The sequence below is a fragment of the Parasteatoda tepidariorum genome, chromosome 8 (genome assembly GCF_043381705.1).
Source record: "Parasteatoda tepidariorum isolate YZ-2023 chromosome 8, CAS_Ptep_4.0, whole genome shotgun sequence".
NCBI lineage: Eukaryota > Metazoa > Arthropoda > Arachnida > Araneae > Theridiidae > Parasteatoda > Parasteatoda tepidariorum.
The window spans coordinates 74390223-74407595 of record NC_092211.1 but is presented as its reverse complement, the minus strand read 5'-3'; the positions used below and the strand labels follow the sequence as shown (position 1 = coordinate 74407595).

At 25.1% G+C, this 17373-nt stretch overlaps 2 protein-coding genes across 5 annotated transcripts in view; one reads left to right on the top strand and one right to left on the bottom strand.

The window, feature by feature from the left end:
* Nucleotides 1-12008, bottom strand: part of LOC107448608 (coiled-coil domain-containing protein 93) — a 29509-nt gene extending 17501 nt beyond the window's left edge. For 2 of the 3 annotated variants that reach the window (XM_043045491.2, XM_043045494.2), the window contains exons 1-7: nt 11827-12008; nt 9816-9929; nt 8344-8438; nt 5421-5532; nt 4289-4387; nt 3442-3498; nt 957-1054 (exon numbers count right to left, since the gene is read on the bottom strand). In XM_043045491.2, the coding sequence (XP_042901425.1) occupies nt 957-1054; nt 3442-3498; nt 4289-4387; nt 5421-5532; nt 8344-8438; nt 9816-9929; nt 11827-11907 (656 nt within the window). In that variant the 5' untranslated portion in view covers nt 11908-12008. Of the gene's footprint in view, nt 1-956; nt 1055-3441; nt 3499-4288; nt 4388-5420; nt 5533-8343; nt 8439-9815; nt 9956-11826 lie in introns of all 3 variants that reach the window. The other variant, XM_043045492.2, reaches the window with a different exon arrangement.
* Nucleotides 12009-12113: 105 nt separating this feature from the next.
* LOC107448621 (uncharacterized) overlaps nt 12114-17373 on the top strand; it is a 30576-nt gene continuing 25316 nt past the window's right edge. Inside the window, exons 1-2 of one of the 2 annotated variants that reach the window (XM_043045496.2) lie at nt 12158-12249; nt 15631-15680. The gene's annotated coding sequence lies outside the window, so the exon portion shown is untranslated. Of the gene's footprint in view, nt 12250-15630; nt 15681-17373 lie in introns of both variants that reach the window. The other variant, XM_043045495.2, reaches the window with a different exon arrangement.

The following is a 17373-nucleotide window of genomic DNA, read 5'->3' as shown; positions in this document are numbered from 1 at the left end:
CGTTACTAAATAGCTTAAAAAATGTTTTTTAATGCAGAAAAAGTACATTATTTTCACTTTTCCTTAAAATAGCTATAACAATAAAAAAATTATTGTACAATTGATGAAAAGTATAGACTTTATGAACTGAACAAATGTGAATGTGGAGTTTAAATATTTTCAAATTGTGTTTTATTTGCAAATTTCTTTGAAATTGATACCAAAAAAAAAAAAAAATAAATAAAAAATAGCAAAATTTAAAAAAAAAATGCAATATATTTTTTTTTAAATTCTTTTTTCTTTTCCTGTAAAAAACAAGATTGATACACATGTTCAATACATAACATTTAAAAATTTCCTCCATTTTCTAAGACTTGAATTCTAAAATAAACTTAAGAAAACAAAATAATTATCTAAATAATTTTCTTTTTTTTTATTTCTTAAACTTCTGAAACATTTCTATGCTCTAACAAAATTGTATAAAACTCATTGCAGTGAAATGTAAGAGAAACCCTATTCAACATTTTATGAATATGATCTTGATAATCTAAAAACACAATAAAAATAGCTTAAAAAAAAAGCACTCACATGAATTTCAATCTGACACATTTTTATCCTAAACTTATATGTAACATATAATTATATTGAAATATGCATATTAAGAGAAATTAATGTTTCATTAAAGTTTGAAATAAACCTTCGAAGCGAAAACTGACGACTAAAGAAAAAATAATAATAATAATATTTAGAGAAGTTTTATACAAAAAAAAATTAATTCCTGTCACAAAGTTCTAAAATGAAAAAAATATCCAAAAATGTTAAAAAAAAAATTTCTTAAATAAAAAAAAAGCTCCAAAATCTCAAAAAAATACATTAAAAAAAGAAAAGTATTTTTAAAAAATTAAATGTCATCCGCATCATTAAGTAATTTCAGCAAAAAAAATAAAAAACACCATTTCTTAAAACTAAAAGCTTACTTTCCATATTCTAACAATGTAGTTTGTACTCGTTCTTCTTCTTCCCTCAACTTATGTGGAGCATGATAACGAAATAACCTTTGAGGACGATACACTTCCTATAAGATTCAATTCATTCAAAAATTAAAATGAACAGCCTATATTTCAATAAGATTAGTTACACAAGGCTTCACACAATTTACACAAGCAACTTCATAATAAATAAAACAATATGTAACATATAAAACCTTTTGTTTGCTTTAAAAAAAAAACTGAATATTTTACCCTGCTTAGTTATAGTTACATTTTTGTTTTATCTCTCATTGAAACCAAATTATAAAATAATTAGGAAAAAAAAGCATTTTTCTTAATTTAAATTATTGAAAAAAATATATGATGTATATATGTTATGCAAAATCTCATTCAGAAATAAAAAAATACTATCAACTGAAGAAAAACAAAAACTGAAAATATTTCGAGAAGACAACTTTAGTTTCAAACTGCTTACTAATTAACATTAAGTAATAAAGAAATATTTAGAGCTTCAGACAGAGTAAAACATTCATAAAACTTGTGGTCAAATTGAGAAAAAAAATGACATTGCATAAAATTTCATAGACTATTTCTAAAACTTAAGTTTTTAAAAACAAAATTTTAAGTTTTTCCTTGAATTTTAAAGAATAATTAGCGCTAAATCATTATTTTCATTACGCATAATCTTTTAATAGCTTATAGTAAAAATAAATTTATATTACATATCATTAACCTAAATCATATTATTATGTATGCTATTTTTAGTACAATTAAACCTCACTAACTCCAACTTTAGTCATGAAAAATAGGGTGATTACAAACACTAAGAAGAAAAAAAATTCCCTGATTTTTCGAGACTAATTTATCAAATTGTCCTGTGATGACATAAATGTTCTTATTAATTTCTAAATTATGTCTTATTTTTATGCATAATATTTATTATGAAACACTTAAACTTGCTGTTAAAATTGAAATACGTAATTTATTTATTTTTTCATAGTTAAGAGAACTGTTAGCTCAAAAAAAAAATATTGGACTTTTAGGAAGCTCAAATTAACTCCCTGACTATTTAGGTAATTTTCATTAAATTTCCTGGACTGTACTTTAAATTCCCTGAAAATTCTCTGATATTTCCAGATACATAAAATTCTCCAACTTTTCCGGATTGATAAAATTCCCTAACTCCTCTGTTTTTATGCCACTCTACAAATTTTTCAATTACTCCAATAAAAATTTTAAAAAATTTCTGAAATTCCTAAGCACTAAATGTTAAAGCAAGATTGTTTTGACAAAACTTCCTTTGGCTCTTACCAGGGTAACTTAAATTTTTTTTCTTCTACATATATAATACTTTGTGTGAAATTTGGAAGAAAAAAAAATCAGAGAAACAGAAATTTTAATAAAATCGAAAAGCTGTTTAGAAATATGTTAAGAAAAACCTGCAAAATTTTTAAAATGAGAAGATGCAATGCTTGCAAATAATATAATGAAACTTAACTTCGATTGACCCCCAAATTAGGAGTTCAAAGTCGTGTTTAATCTTTTTTTAGTCAGTTGTAATGTATATACTGTGATCAGCCATTCATTCTATCCTCTCCTTTTACTCCAGAATTCCAAAGGTGTGCCTTTTGAAAAAACAGCGAATAAGTAGGTGGCTTTGAATTGATTAATTGAATGATTGTTGATAGGGATTTATCCTTGATAGCTTTGAAGCAGTATGTAGAATCATCCAAACTATTGCAAAAAGAGTTTAGTCCTCAGTTCAAAATGATTAATAAACAAAAATTAAATAAGCTTAATACTGAAGAAGCAATCAAATCAATCTAGTTTAAAGCTACTTAGAAACTATGGTTGCCAAAATATGCATAGAAATATGTGGTTGAATAAATATTGTAATATATATCTCTTATCGAGAGCAAGGCTAATATATTTTATTTTATTAATGTTCATCTTAATAAAAAATGGATCGCTTATTACTTTTCTTGTAAAGAATTTTTTTCTTTATTCAACTGTTGATAACATGTTTTTTTTTAAAGTTTTTTTTCCTCTTTCCAATAAATGTTTAAGATAAGTTTGACTATAAAATTTATTGCACACTTAGAAACAGAAAAGACAACAAAAAAATGATTTATTTAAAAAACAATTATTATTTAATTATATCTCAATGAAAAGTCTTTAGTTTTGGCAATTAATTAAAACAAGTGTATGATTATGAAAAATTTTATGAGTTAAAGAAAGAAAATACTTATTTATCTTTTAACTAGCCTAATGAGTACTCATTAAAAATGCAAAACATTTCATAAAGATGAATATATCGTAAATATAACTATTAGTTAGCATACAAATGATGGAATTAGATTAAAAAAGACTAATAAAATGATCTAGAACCATTCTATATAATGAAATTATATTGTGCAACAATTCACAAAAAAATGGCAGATAACATAAAACAAGTAGATAATAAAACATTTACTTTAATATTCTTGTATGAAACAGCCATTTTCTCTTTTAATGTACTTGCAGCAGCATCCTAAAAATAAATACATATATAATACACAATTTTATCCGTTGAAATGTAATACAAATGTAAATGTTCACATAAGTATCATATTTCAATATATTCACACCTACATCCTAAATATAAATATATAACAGAAAATTTACACTGAATACAAAATTAAAATGTGATACAAATGTAAATGTACAAATATATATGTCTGCTTACATCCTAAAGCTAAATATACAATAGATAATCTTAATTAAATATATAATTGAAATATTATACAAATGTAGGTCAAAATTAAACTACATGATTATTTTAATGTTCTTGTTATCTTTTGTCATAGAATTATTAAAATTTATAAGACTTCCAGAAAGTTTTTATAATTATTCAAATAAATAACATTGCTAATATTATAAGTTTTAAGTTTATAGGAAAAGTATAAATAAGTGGATAAGTATTTTATACTTGGTATAAGTATTTAAAGTATAAGTATTTTATATTTTACTATTTAGTAATAGAAAAATCTTACTGATATAAAAAGTGTTAAGTGATAAAAAAAAATCATATAGATATAAGAAGTAAAATATTAATGATAAAAAAAAAAATATTTATGCATTATGCGCAAAAATATATAAACAGATTCAAACATTTTGAATACAGAAAAAGTATAGCAGAAGAAATTATTTATAAAAACAAAGAAAATAGTACAATAATTTATTTAAAATTTTTTTAGATAAATTATAATTATAAATAGTGATTATCACTATTTATAAATAATTAAAATAAAAAAGTTACAAAGGAACAAGAATTAGTATACCTCAGGCATTTCAAAATTTTTGTGAAATTGATAGACAGAGAATGCTCTGATATAGTCTCCAGTTTCTTCTCTGGTTTCAATTGCTCTTTTAACTAGCCACTTTAAAAAAAAAAAAAAAAAATTAACCACAAAAATGAATAACTGTTTCAAGTAAAAATAATAATAATAAAATCAGACTTCAGAAAATAAAAGAGAAAATTACATAAAACCCTCATACTTTACGATATCGCAGATGAACAAGACAACACAAATTTAAATTGTAAATTTATATACATATATCATTAAAATATTTTGAAATTCAAAGTGTAAAATTAATAACAAAATGAGGATGAAATAAACAATAAGTTTACTTGCAATAATGAAAGACAAATATTAAAATTCAATAAATTAAAAATATAATAAATTACATATATTTTGCAACAACAGTTATATGTGTTAAACTGAAGTCTCCAAAAAAAATCTACTTTCATATTTTCTATAGGAAAAAAAATATGTTAAGATTAGCATTTCAATTTGCCAACTATTTGCAATGAACAAACCCAAATTGCAATTAACAAACTATTCTTGTACAATAATTTATGTAACACAAAAATATCCTGATATACCAGATTTCATTAAAGAAAATATTTTCAATAAGGGGAAAAAAATTCTTTACGCAAATGATTCTTAAAAGCGAGCATTTTCAGAATAATTTATTTTTTAAACCTTTAGCACAAGCAAAATAAAATATATGACATCACAAATTATTTGTCATTAATGTCAAATTTGAAATATTATTCAACATAACAGTATATACTGTAATACATAACAAACAAGCGGCAGCAACTTTTAATAATTAATTAAATCTTAAATTAACAGACAATACTAAAAATCAAAATATACAAGGTAAAAGCTGTGCATTTACTAGTTATTAAGATATACAATAATTAAAAATGAACAATTTTAGAATAAGCAAAGTATAGTATAATATAATATAAATATATTGAATTAGTTATTACTTAGTTTTTTCACTTACTGTTCTTTTATTTTTTCTACAAAATTGTATTACTTTTTATTAAAAAAAAAATAAACTATCAAGAAAAAACTGTACTATATTTCATTAATAAAATTAAATAAAAATGATTAGACTTACTTGTATCACTGGGAAAATATGAATAAAATCCAATCCTTGAATTTGATGTGGTTCAATCCGATGTGGGCATTTCATTCTTGGTAAAACAGCCACAATTTTTTCAGTTAAAGCACTAAATATAAGTACAAAAGTTTTACAAAATAACCTAAAGAAATACTATGGAAAAGTACAAAATAATCAAAGTTCAAACATTATAAAAGCAAAGGAGAAATTCAGAGCATTTAATTTTTCATATTTAGTTCGGGTGAGAAATTTCAGAATAGGATTTTAAAAGTATTATTAGAATTTTACTTGTAAAACTTAACAATCATTTTTTATTTATTTTAAGTTTTACAGAAGTTACTTCATTTTAAAAAGATCTTTCCAAACAACACAAATAGATATTTTATTGTGTCACTTTTTTTTTCTAATAGAGTCTGCAAAATAAACAAATTTAAAAAAAAAAAAAAAANAAAAAAAACCAGAACACTTTGTATAATTTTTAGAGTTGCAGGTACTAAATTTTAATGGTTTGGTTAACCAGCACTGATTTTTAATGAATGCATTCTTAATGGTTGGTGGAATAGATGTTTAATGGATGCAATCTTAATGTTTAGTGAAATAGATGCTTAATGGATACAATCTTAATGGTTAGTGGAATAGATGTTTAATGGATGCAATCTTAATGTTTAATGAAATAGATGCTTAATGGATGCAATCTTAATGTTTAGTGAAATAGATATTTAATGGATACAGTCTTAATGGTTAGTGGAATAGATGTTTAATGAATGCAATCTTAATGGTTCGTGGAATAGATGTTTAATGGATACAATCTTAGTTAGTGGAATAGATGTTTAATTGATGCAATATTAATGGTTAGTGGAATAGATGTTAAATATATTAATTAATTAGTGCAAGTCAAAAATCAGAAAGAAACAATTTACTTTATATCTTTTTTCTTTTTGCAGTTTGGATTCATAAAAATATGGAAAAGAGACACAATCTGTAAAATATAATCCTGATAGTTTAGTCAGGATGGATGTTCAAAATTTGAGCTCATTTATGTTAACTTTATATGTTGCGCCATATTTCTAGAACCAACAAAGTGAATTAAAGAACATTTACACACAGTTATGTTGCGCCATATTTCAAGAACCAACAAAGTGAATTAAAGAACATTTACACACAGTTATGAAACTCATTTATAAATATAATGCAATTTTTTTAATAATTATATACTATTTAATTTAATAATGAATAAAGAGATTAAATTATTATGTTATACAAGTTTTTAAATTTTTTCACACTATGCATTTAAAAAAAAATGACTGTAGAATAATTAAAATAAATAGACATAAATTTTTCCAAAAATCATTTTCAAAATTTTCTGTTTAACTTAAGCCATTATGAAATATGTAATAAGTTGTATTCTTATTTTAGACTAGTAATAAAATGTCTTAATTCGTCAAAAAGAGGAAGAAAAAAATTAAGAAAACGTATACTTTCGTGTCTTATCTTTTAACCTAAAATTTTAAAAAATGAAAGTCTACATTGTTAGCAATAATTTGTAAAAATTAATATACAATTTAAAAGCTAAAGTAATGTAAGTGTTCTTTTGTGTGCACTATACTATTTTAAAGAAATAATGATATCTAGATCACATTTTCAAGAGCTTTCTTTCATATAAAAATAACAAATCATTTTTATGAGAAACAAACTGTTAAAAATAAATGTTATACAAAAACTGAGCTTTTAGAATAAAAAACATCTCAAAGTAGTGTTTTTTTTCTTATTATTATCTTTGCAATTACGAAATAAATGTAAAATTAATGAAAAATCTAGGTCAGTTCTATTGCCAATATTCTTATCTAAGAAAAAGCAAAAATTTGTAAATTTATGTTCATAGAATAAAAATCTATTAAAATTTATTAAATCTATTAAAATTTCCCCATAAAAATTTTGTCCAAAAATAATTTTCCAAATAATTCTTTGCCGAATATTTGGCCAAATATTCCTTACATCCCTAGTAATCACATCTTTTTAATCTATATTATATAAAACGCTAATACGTATGTATCAATAAAACCGATGATATTTTTTTTCTCGCGATGGCAACAGTTTTCATTTTTAATTGATAGGCTTCGGCGCGCAAGAACACGTAGCGAGCATCATATGGCTAATCTATATTATATAAAACGCTAATACATTTTAATTGATAGGCTTCGGCGTGCAAGAGCACGTAGTGAGCATCATATGTCTAATCGGGTGAATTCTCACCGAATTATCAAAAAAATTCTCACAAAATTATCTTCATCGAAGCCGATGCTTTACATCCGGCGTTCAGTACTATTTCATATTGTTTTACAACACATGGTTTTAGCCCTCTGGTGGGAAAGACTTTAAAACAAAACTTACAACAGTTACTTTTCTCAACAACTGAAATTTAGAATAGTGTGATTAAGAAAAATATGTGAACTGTTTGCAATTTCAAATTAATATTGAAATGCACAGGTTTATAATTATCTACAGTGAAAAGTTTTCGGAAATTCAGTGTTCAAAAAAGTATACAAAAGCTAGGCGTTAAGAACGTATCCAATGAGCGAGCATCGGATTGCGAAGCAATCCGAAATGAACTGCGAAAGCAGTTTATTGCTCATGTATTTTATTGCTCATGTCATGTATTTTATTGCTCATGCTCATGTAAATTTATTGCTCATGTTTTCACTAAGTAAAATGCTCAAAATGATTATATCCGTTTTTATGTTCTGATAAACAATTTTTCTTCAAAAAAAAAATGAAAAACTGTAACAGGAGAGAAATAAATGAGAAATGTAATTCTGTTTTTTTACGTAATTTTTGAAAAATTGCAATACATGTTATTGTGAAATGTCATTTATAGATTAAACTATCAAGATCTACTGTATTTTCTTTATAAGACTCTTACATTTTTTGACCAATTGTTAAATTTTCTTGAAAAAGAAGATCAATATCGATATCAACATTGCAAACTTCAATACACCACGTCATTCCACCAACAACCTATTAAAAGAAATTGTTTTTCTTTTAAATAATATTTATTCTATATTAATCTATTCAATAATACAAAACAAAGAAGGAATATTACAAGGAAATACTGTTAGTTTCATAAAACTTTATAGCCTCATGCATGTAAAATATGCAGTTAAAATTTTAATGTAGATATCCACTAAATATATTCAAGGTTCCCAGTCTTTTATCAAAGCAAAAATTAAGTGCTTTTAAGGACCTTTTTTGAAAAAATTAAGGATCTTAAAATAGTATATTAATTGTTAATCATCAAATATGCATCCACAGTAACATTGCCAATGATTTATCTTCTAAATAAAATTCTTTTCAATAAGCACGTGTGGTAGCAGTAAAATTAAACTTCTTGAACTCAGTTGATTTTGAAGGTAAATATGGGTATTCTACCTTAGAACTGTCAAAAAAAATAAAATATGCATGATTTTTTCCATGCAAAATATCCTGCTCCCTCTACCCTCACACTATATTTTTGCTTTTAGGATGCTCTACTCTCAACACAGGGTCTCATTCTAGGTGAAAGGAAGATTGTATAAACGAAAGAACTAATAAATTAATTATTATAACAATGAACGAAGGGCATGTTTTCTTCCTTTTGCCTATAGCCACTCTCATTCTTGTCTCTCAAAACGCTCTGACCTCAAAACTAGTCTCATTCTAAGCAAAAGAAAGACGAACTTTTAGTTTTAAATATTTTTGTAAAACAAAAAAAAATTTCTAATCAATTAGTGATACTGGAAACTCAATAAAGCTAAAAATAATTTTTGAATCGGATATACAACACTAACTGAGCTTCAACATAATACAGTAAAAACCATGCCATCTCAAAAAGGTATTGTGCAAGAACATTCTAACATAAAATAGGTCTAAATAAAACAAACTTGTCACTACATTGTTCTTCTATTTGTAAAAAAATTAAATTATGAATAAATTGACTTGCTTAGAGAAACCCTTTTTGGTGATGCCCCCCCCCCCAGTTTCTCACTTGCAGCTTCCCTGGCGGACACACTTCAATAACTCTTATGGGGGACTATATCTAATGGTCACATGGAAAAGCCATCCTAGTCTAGATCAATATTTAGTAATTGATAACAAGATGCAAAATGTATGTAAAAAAAAAATGATACAAGTGTTTTAGGCCCCATTTAAAGTTATAGACTTTAGTAAAGAATAACATGATTGACAAAGTGAGAGAAAAACTAAATTGTGGTCACTCACTTAGTCTGAAGTCTTTAACCGATTCTAAATTTAATTTAAAAGATCTGGATTAAGAATATGTTCTAAATAATTTTTGCAATTAGCAATGACAAAATGCAGAGTACTTCAAGAAAATAATTAATTACAAAATAAGCATACTTTATCGAAAGGGGACAATCCTTTGATCCTAGCTCTGAAATAACCAGCAGCAAGAAGCAACTCAATAATTTCTAGGAACTTTTTTTCTTGTTCTTCATCTTCTCGAACTTCTACCTTTCTCATAAAAATAAATTAAAGAACTATAAAATAATGGAATAAAGGAGTGTCATAAGCAATTGAAGAAAAAAAAGGTATTTTGAGTATAAGATTTAAATTAGAAAATTTAATTCAGAATATTCAAAGAAACCTAATTATTTCTAAATACAGTTATAATTCTTTCGCAGTAATGAAAAGAAATATTTATATAAAAATATACATAAAATGTCTTTCTAAATGCTTATTTCAGTTGTATGCTAAATTTTTGAAACATTTGATAAAAAAAGGTAAAGATCACTAACACGTTTAAAATCACAAGTTCATGCTATGGTGAATAAAGATGAGATAGACTCATTTATCATATTTATTCATAGGCTCATTTACTGAAGAAAGTTACAGAAAAATTTCTGCATTTAAAATCATTTTTAATCAGTTCTTTGTATTAATAAGTTACTACTTTAGTTCATTATTTCTTTAAGAACAAGATAGTTAAAATTTCATTTAGTTTAACATGATGGATTCAGTTTTTAATGTAAAATATAATTTCAAATGACTTCGGACACATGATGGTGACTGTTTGCGCCAACTATTATCGCTAAAGATTTTTCTAATAAAAGCTTTTGGTAAGAAAAAAAAAACTTATAAAGGTTTGCATAGTATAATTACAAGTTGATCCTGGGGTATTTCTGCATCATAAACTGTGGCACCAATTACAATCCTCAAGTTGCCAAATGAATTTTAAACTTGCAAATATTTTTAAAATAACATGTATAAAGGTTTTCCCTGGTGCGGCTACTAGTTATACCCTTTGAGTTGGTCGCCTATCGTTATGATTTTTTTCTTCTTTTTTTAGGTTTCTCGAAGGCCACTGCCAGGAAGTTGTCAAGAACCAAGATTTTCATTTACTCACAATCTATATCTTTTGCATCGCGGGATCTGGTTGGTGCAGATTAAAATTCGTCAGGCTCAGATCTCAAAATGCTTTAATTTCCGGAAAAACATATATTTATTAGTGAAAAGGGTTTAGAAATTTAAAGTAAAACAATAATATATTGCGATACATATATATATATATATATATACATACAAGGGATATTTCCGCATTGTGATCTGCCACACCAACTACAATCACCAAAGTGCTAAATTGTTTTTAAATGAGAAAAATTCGAAACAAAAACATGTAGAGGTTTGCCCAGGAGTGGCTACAAGTTTTACTCTTAAAGTTTGTCCCTTTCTGTTTAATTGCTCCAGGGCCACTGATCAGAAGTCGCCTAGACTTTAAAATTATTTTACCATGGATCAGAATATGGAAATCGTTCCTAGATATATATGGAATGGAAATTTTGTTAAATTGGTTTCTTACAATGGAAACAAAATTTATAAACAAAATTGATGAAAAAAAGAATGAAAAGTTTTTTAACATTTATTTTTCACCATGGAAAAAAAGGTTTAAATATGCCAAAATTTGGCTGTAAATACATGAATACTATAAGACAAACCTTTAATAATTCATACAATAATTGTTCACACCATTTCGGTTTTTAAATGCATTCTAAAAATTGGAAACGGAAATTGTGAAGAAGAAGAAAAGTACTTCTTTAACAGTTGATAGCCTATTAAACAGTATTATTTTTTGAATAAAATTTGGAAGTAACTTAACAGTTACTGGGGAGTTTTGACCAAAATCACCGAAAATGTAAAAGTATATTTTTACTTAGTAAACTTAATAATGAATGGATGATAAATAAATTGAATTTTTAAAATATGCTGAAATTTATTTTCAATTATTCACAAATTTCAACAAAATATATTTTTAAATAACCATTAGGATTTTTGAAAAATAGTAACTTTCAAAATCTCCCTTAGGATTAAAAAATTCAATTGTTCCTAATTTTTAATAATGTTTCGTAATCACCTTATTAGTTTTGTTTAAGTTTCCAAAATCTGGAACAGGTGGAGGCCTGCTTGCACGACGAACAACGCCTACAGCAGCCATGATTCTAATTCACAAATTAACACAGGACACACCGGATAATGTATTTCATTTGTTTATATTTTCATTTCGTTCCAATCATATGTCAATTACAAGTAATGTTGCCATTAATTTTTTAAGAATGTATTTACAAGTTAAAGTGGTAGTGCTTATTTGATAACATTGCTCATTTTTATTTTTACAGTTAAGTTTTCTATTTTTTAAAGAACCGCACGCTTGTGAAAATACTTTAACTTGTACTACAACTTGAAACTAAACTAAAAAGCGGTTATTTTGTTTATTCGTTTTCTGTCAAAACAATCCTTTTCGCAGATTAGTAGATTTCTTCACTCTTGTCTTAAAAAGGTGAAATCTTTTGTTCAAAAATTCGAATATTAATTATTATTCAAATAGATTTAGTCTTATTTTTATTATAATTTTTTGGATGGAACGTCATAATAAATCCACTTTTTAATTAAACTGATTTAACTAGGCTTGAAAGTCCGAAGTTATAAACTTACTTTATTTTTACTCTTTATTTTGTTTTAAATCTTAAGAATCTGTATATTTTACTTGTTCTTACTTCTATTATTATTGGTACAGCAAGTGAATATTGCAGGGTTGGGGTTTTGAACAGGACTGTCTTAAAGTGTCCAAAACCTTGAACTTTGGTAAAAGGTAAAAATTCTATAGGTGTAACCATTGTACGCATAATAATTACATGTATCAATAAATATTTGATATTTTTTATGCAATTTATTTTAACTTATTAGAGGAAAATAATGTAATGTAATAGAAAAGGTTTATAATTTTAAAAGCTCCACAATTCATTGAACAACAAAAGTGAATACCTAATCCTTTAAATATAAATATGCTTTTAATACTGATAAATAATGTTTTTGCATAAAGATAAATAATGCAATATTAAAAAATAATTTTTTTTTTTAAATACTAAATTTGTTTAAAAATTAACCTTTTATTTTTCACAATATTTTTGTAAAACAAAATGTTATAATTTCTGCTTTACAGGATGATAAAAAAGACATCTATTTTTAAAAAAATTGTTTTTAACTTAAATATATTTTAATATTACCTAACAGTTTTGAAGGGCATAACATCAGTTTCAGTTACTGACACTAGTGATGTATCACCACTATGCTAAAAGAATCGAACATTAATGAAATAAAAGTATTTTTGAATAGTACTGTAGATAAATAAACCTGTTTATGACTAACCAAGCACTTAGCCCCTAATAGCTTAACCTGTGTGGTTCAGTTATGTACTATTGAATGAGAGGACCAATTGAACTTGATTACTGATTTAAATTGAAGAGTCAAACAATATTAATAAAACATTATACTTTTAAAAACAGATATTCTCTAGTAGATTTAATTATCAATATGTTATTAGTTCTATGTTTATTTTACCTTTTAAATATTGTTCAGATAAAATTGTGACATAATTTGAGTAAAAGGGTTTTGGACAGAACGGTTCAAGTCTTGGATTAATCCATTCTGTCCTAAACCTTGCCTATAATGAAATATTGTAAAAGATTTTAGTGTTGCAAAGTCTAGAAAATCAAGTTACAAATATTGGAAAGATTTTCTTAGCTCTACCAACTTCCGATGGTCCTGCAAACCGCGTACTTAGACATGTTGACTGCAATTGTTGATAGTAATTGTTTAATAAACAACATTGTTCTAGGCACTAAATTACTTTTGTCAGTTAACTTTGTAATATGTTTGCATAAAATTAAATACTTTCAAATGTTTAAAAGTATTTAATTAGTAATTAAAAACTGCAAAACTGATTGCTTAGGGAAAAAACAGTCAGAAAACAGAATCAATTTATCAAAAAAATGTTTAGATAATTTGAAATAATTAAAAAATGTGGAAAAATTCATGTTTTTTTTATATCATATCACAAAAGTCCATTTTAATCAAAGTAAATTTTGACATTAAAATTTTTTTTATAGAATTAAATTTAAAAAATAAATATTTCAGTTTATTAAAATAAATGCAATTTAAATACTTTGATTTAAAGAAAGATTTTATAGGGTTAAAAATGATTAAAATTAAAACAAAACCCCTTCAGCATTTAGTAAGAAATATAATTTAACTTTAAACATTTATTTTAAATTAATGATAAGAGACAGGGACTGAGAGATGGAGGAAAAAGAAAGAAAACAATAATTTTGAAGGAGCTATTTTTCCTATAAATAAAAAAAACTGTTAAGATACTTGTTTACAATTCCTTATGACTTTTTTAACATGACACTTACTATTTACTATTATTATGCATATATGCCTAATGATTAATTAAAATTTACATTACTGTACAAAATTTATCTTGATTTCATATTTGCAATGTTAATTGTTAATATTTTAGATAATTTTGATTTATTAATTTTAATTTTATTGTCTTTAAACAGGCCTTCAAAATAAAATACAGTTACACCAAAAAATAAATATAAAGTGATTCAACATTTTAACTTTCTAGAACGTTAAATCAATGAGTCGCGACCGAGAGAGAAGACGAAGTTCTTCATTAGTTCCAATGTAAATTTCGCGATTTCGTGTTTTATTTATGATATTTACAGTTACAATGATTGATTTTTATTTTTATTAAAACTAATTGAAAGAGAATAGTTGCGGTGGTTTTCTTTTTTTTTTTTTTTTTTTTTTTTTTTTTTTTTTTTTTTTTTTTTNTTACTTTTTAAAGCATTAAAAAATTAATGTCACTACCTTCGGGAGCCCCTTTCTTTTAAATAAATAAAATTTTAATGAACTCAAATATTTTTAATTTGGCGTATAAACCTAGGAATTAAAATTCAGTTTCAATGAAATGTGTGGCCCGGTACCAATTGATCCACGGACCAGGGGATGGGGAACACTGCGTGCGATAATAGATAACAAATGTACGGACATATTACGAATTATGTAATTAAATCTGTTCATTTAAATGCGAAGTTTTTCTCTATTTAATATTGTTAAATTTATTTACAGCTATATGCTTGTATCTCAAAAATATTGAAAAATGAAATTTAATTTGAAGATGCAGCATCACACATTTGTTTCTTTTTTTTTAAATGATCACAATGTATCCTTAATTTAGCCGCACATTGTAAATAAAACAAAATTAATTTATAGATTAAGAAATGATTTTCTTTCTTTAATAGTAACTCGTTTTTGGAGCTATATTTTTCAAATGAGGTTTTTAATTCGACACTATCACAATTAACCACTCTGATCAATGGCTCTGTGTTGTACTTTCGATTTATTTATACATGAAACTTCTTTATTGTTACTTTCTAAGTGATTTTTTTTTGGGGTATTGTAAAAGTTTAGTCTTTATTTTGGCTCTTATCACAATTTTGGTCATAATCTTTTTCACATGCTGTGATGATTTGATAGCGCATTGTAATATTAGGTAGATTAATTTAAGTTCAAAAATTTTTTCATCTAATATTTTTCAGTCATGCATTTATTTATGAATTTATTTTTTATGTCAATGCTTTCTCTAATTTTACGTTTGTAAGATAGCACGTCATAAATATTATAAATTTGAATTTATTTTAATACAATAAGCAAATTTTTATTTCGGTTCTTCTTAAAACTTAAAATGTTCGTTTAAATACAATATTAAGTGCTGGGCTCACAAATAAATCTTTCCTATTAATTTTATTTATTTGCATTATAGTAATTTGTAATTACTTTTATCGTTTTATTTTATTTCTCTTACTGACAGGGTTCGTACGCGCCAGGAATTGTCGGGGTAACCAGATTTGAAAGAAAAAGGTATTAGAATTGTCTACTGAATCACTTTTAAGGGCATTTTTCAAAATTTAATTTTAACTTGTAACATACTTGTACGTTTTTGATAACTTAATTTGCAAGATTTCAATTTTCCGTTTTCAATACTGGAATTTTCACTTGCAAAATCGAAAATTAAAAAAAAAAATCAATTTTTTTCCCCTTCCAGATTGATTGTCATTAAGTGCATCTTCAAGATTCTTCTGTTATTCTTAAGCGCTTTTGGAGCGTAGTCAGTTGGCTTTCCGAGTTAAAAGAAAAAAAATTCTGCTCTGAGACTATTGACATGCGTTTTAAAATCTACTATTACTTCTCAATTTTTGCTATCCTTTGTTTATATGACATTATTTTTTCGTAATTTCGGATTATACATTAATTGTTACGAACAAAATATTTTTCATCGGCTATGTTTATTTGATATCAAAGAACTTTTTTTTAATTGAATAAATTCTGATTCCTCAGAGGTGCAGTATCATTAGCAAGTTTTGCATAATGTGGAAGCACGTCTACTTTTATAAAGAAATAAAGGAAGATTGTTTATTAATAAACGTAGACTATAATTTATTACTAAAAACAGACTATTATTTTAATAAGCAGAGTGCAGCTTTCTCTTTTTTTTTATAAATTTTTAATTCCTCTGCGTTTTATGTTTTATTCCGTTCAAAACTTTGTACTCATTAAGTTAGTTAAAATAGGATTTTAAGATAGATTTCAACTATAGTTTCCGTTTGGTAATTTTTTAAGTGCCTTTTTTAGAAGTTTTTCTTTTTTCATCTTTTTTAAACTTGTAATTATGTATGAAATATATTGTATTTTTTAATCATTAATTTTATTTTGTATTAGTTAATTTGATGATTTTTTATAGATTTTTAGTTTTAAAAATAGTTTTTTTTTTGTTGCTCTGTAAATTCCCTTAGTCTTATTTACCTTTTTATTGATTCATTGCAGTTATTGGATCTGATATACTGTATAAGTCAAAGCTGAATGTAAATTTTAGGTTTGATATTAATGCTGCTACTGAATTAATGTATAAAAATTCCAGTATGTTGTATTTAAATTAGAAGTATGAATTTTATCTTGCAACTTTCTTTTTTGTAAATATTTTTTTCCCAGTAGACACTTCAGAATTCCATTTTTCAACAGTTTAACCTAAAAGCACAGTATATTTTATCTGTTTATAAGGGATAGCGACAGATACCTACTTTATAGGTTTATTTTCAAAGTTAATATTTTTTTATTTTTAATTAGAATTTAAGGGGGTGGAGTCACAAAACAGGTTAGACTCCAAGTGTAAAAGTGGTATTCACATCTTGGTAAGTTGGGGCATAATTTTTTGATACTAAAATTTTATGATGGTCATTATTTTCTTGAAAGATATAAGCAATTTTTAAAATGAAGAGATACTGGATGAAATGATAACTGACAGTTTAATTCTAAAGAAATAAAATTAAATATTGAACAAGAAGAAAGATTCTGTATTCCCTGTTTAGTTTATTGAAATTGCTGATGTTTCTTTTATTTTTAGTTACTCTAATTTTGATTGAAGATATTTCCTTTAGTCGATAGCTTTTTTTTTTCTGACCAGGCGGTAATAAATTGCATAAAAATGACTTCACTTTCTTAAAACTTTCATCTAGTTTTCTACATTTTGATCCATATTATCGGACATTTTTTTTAC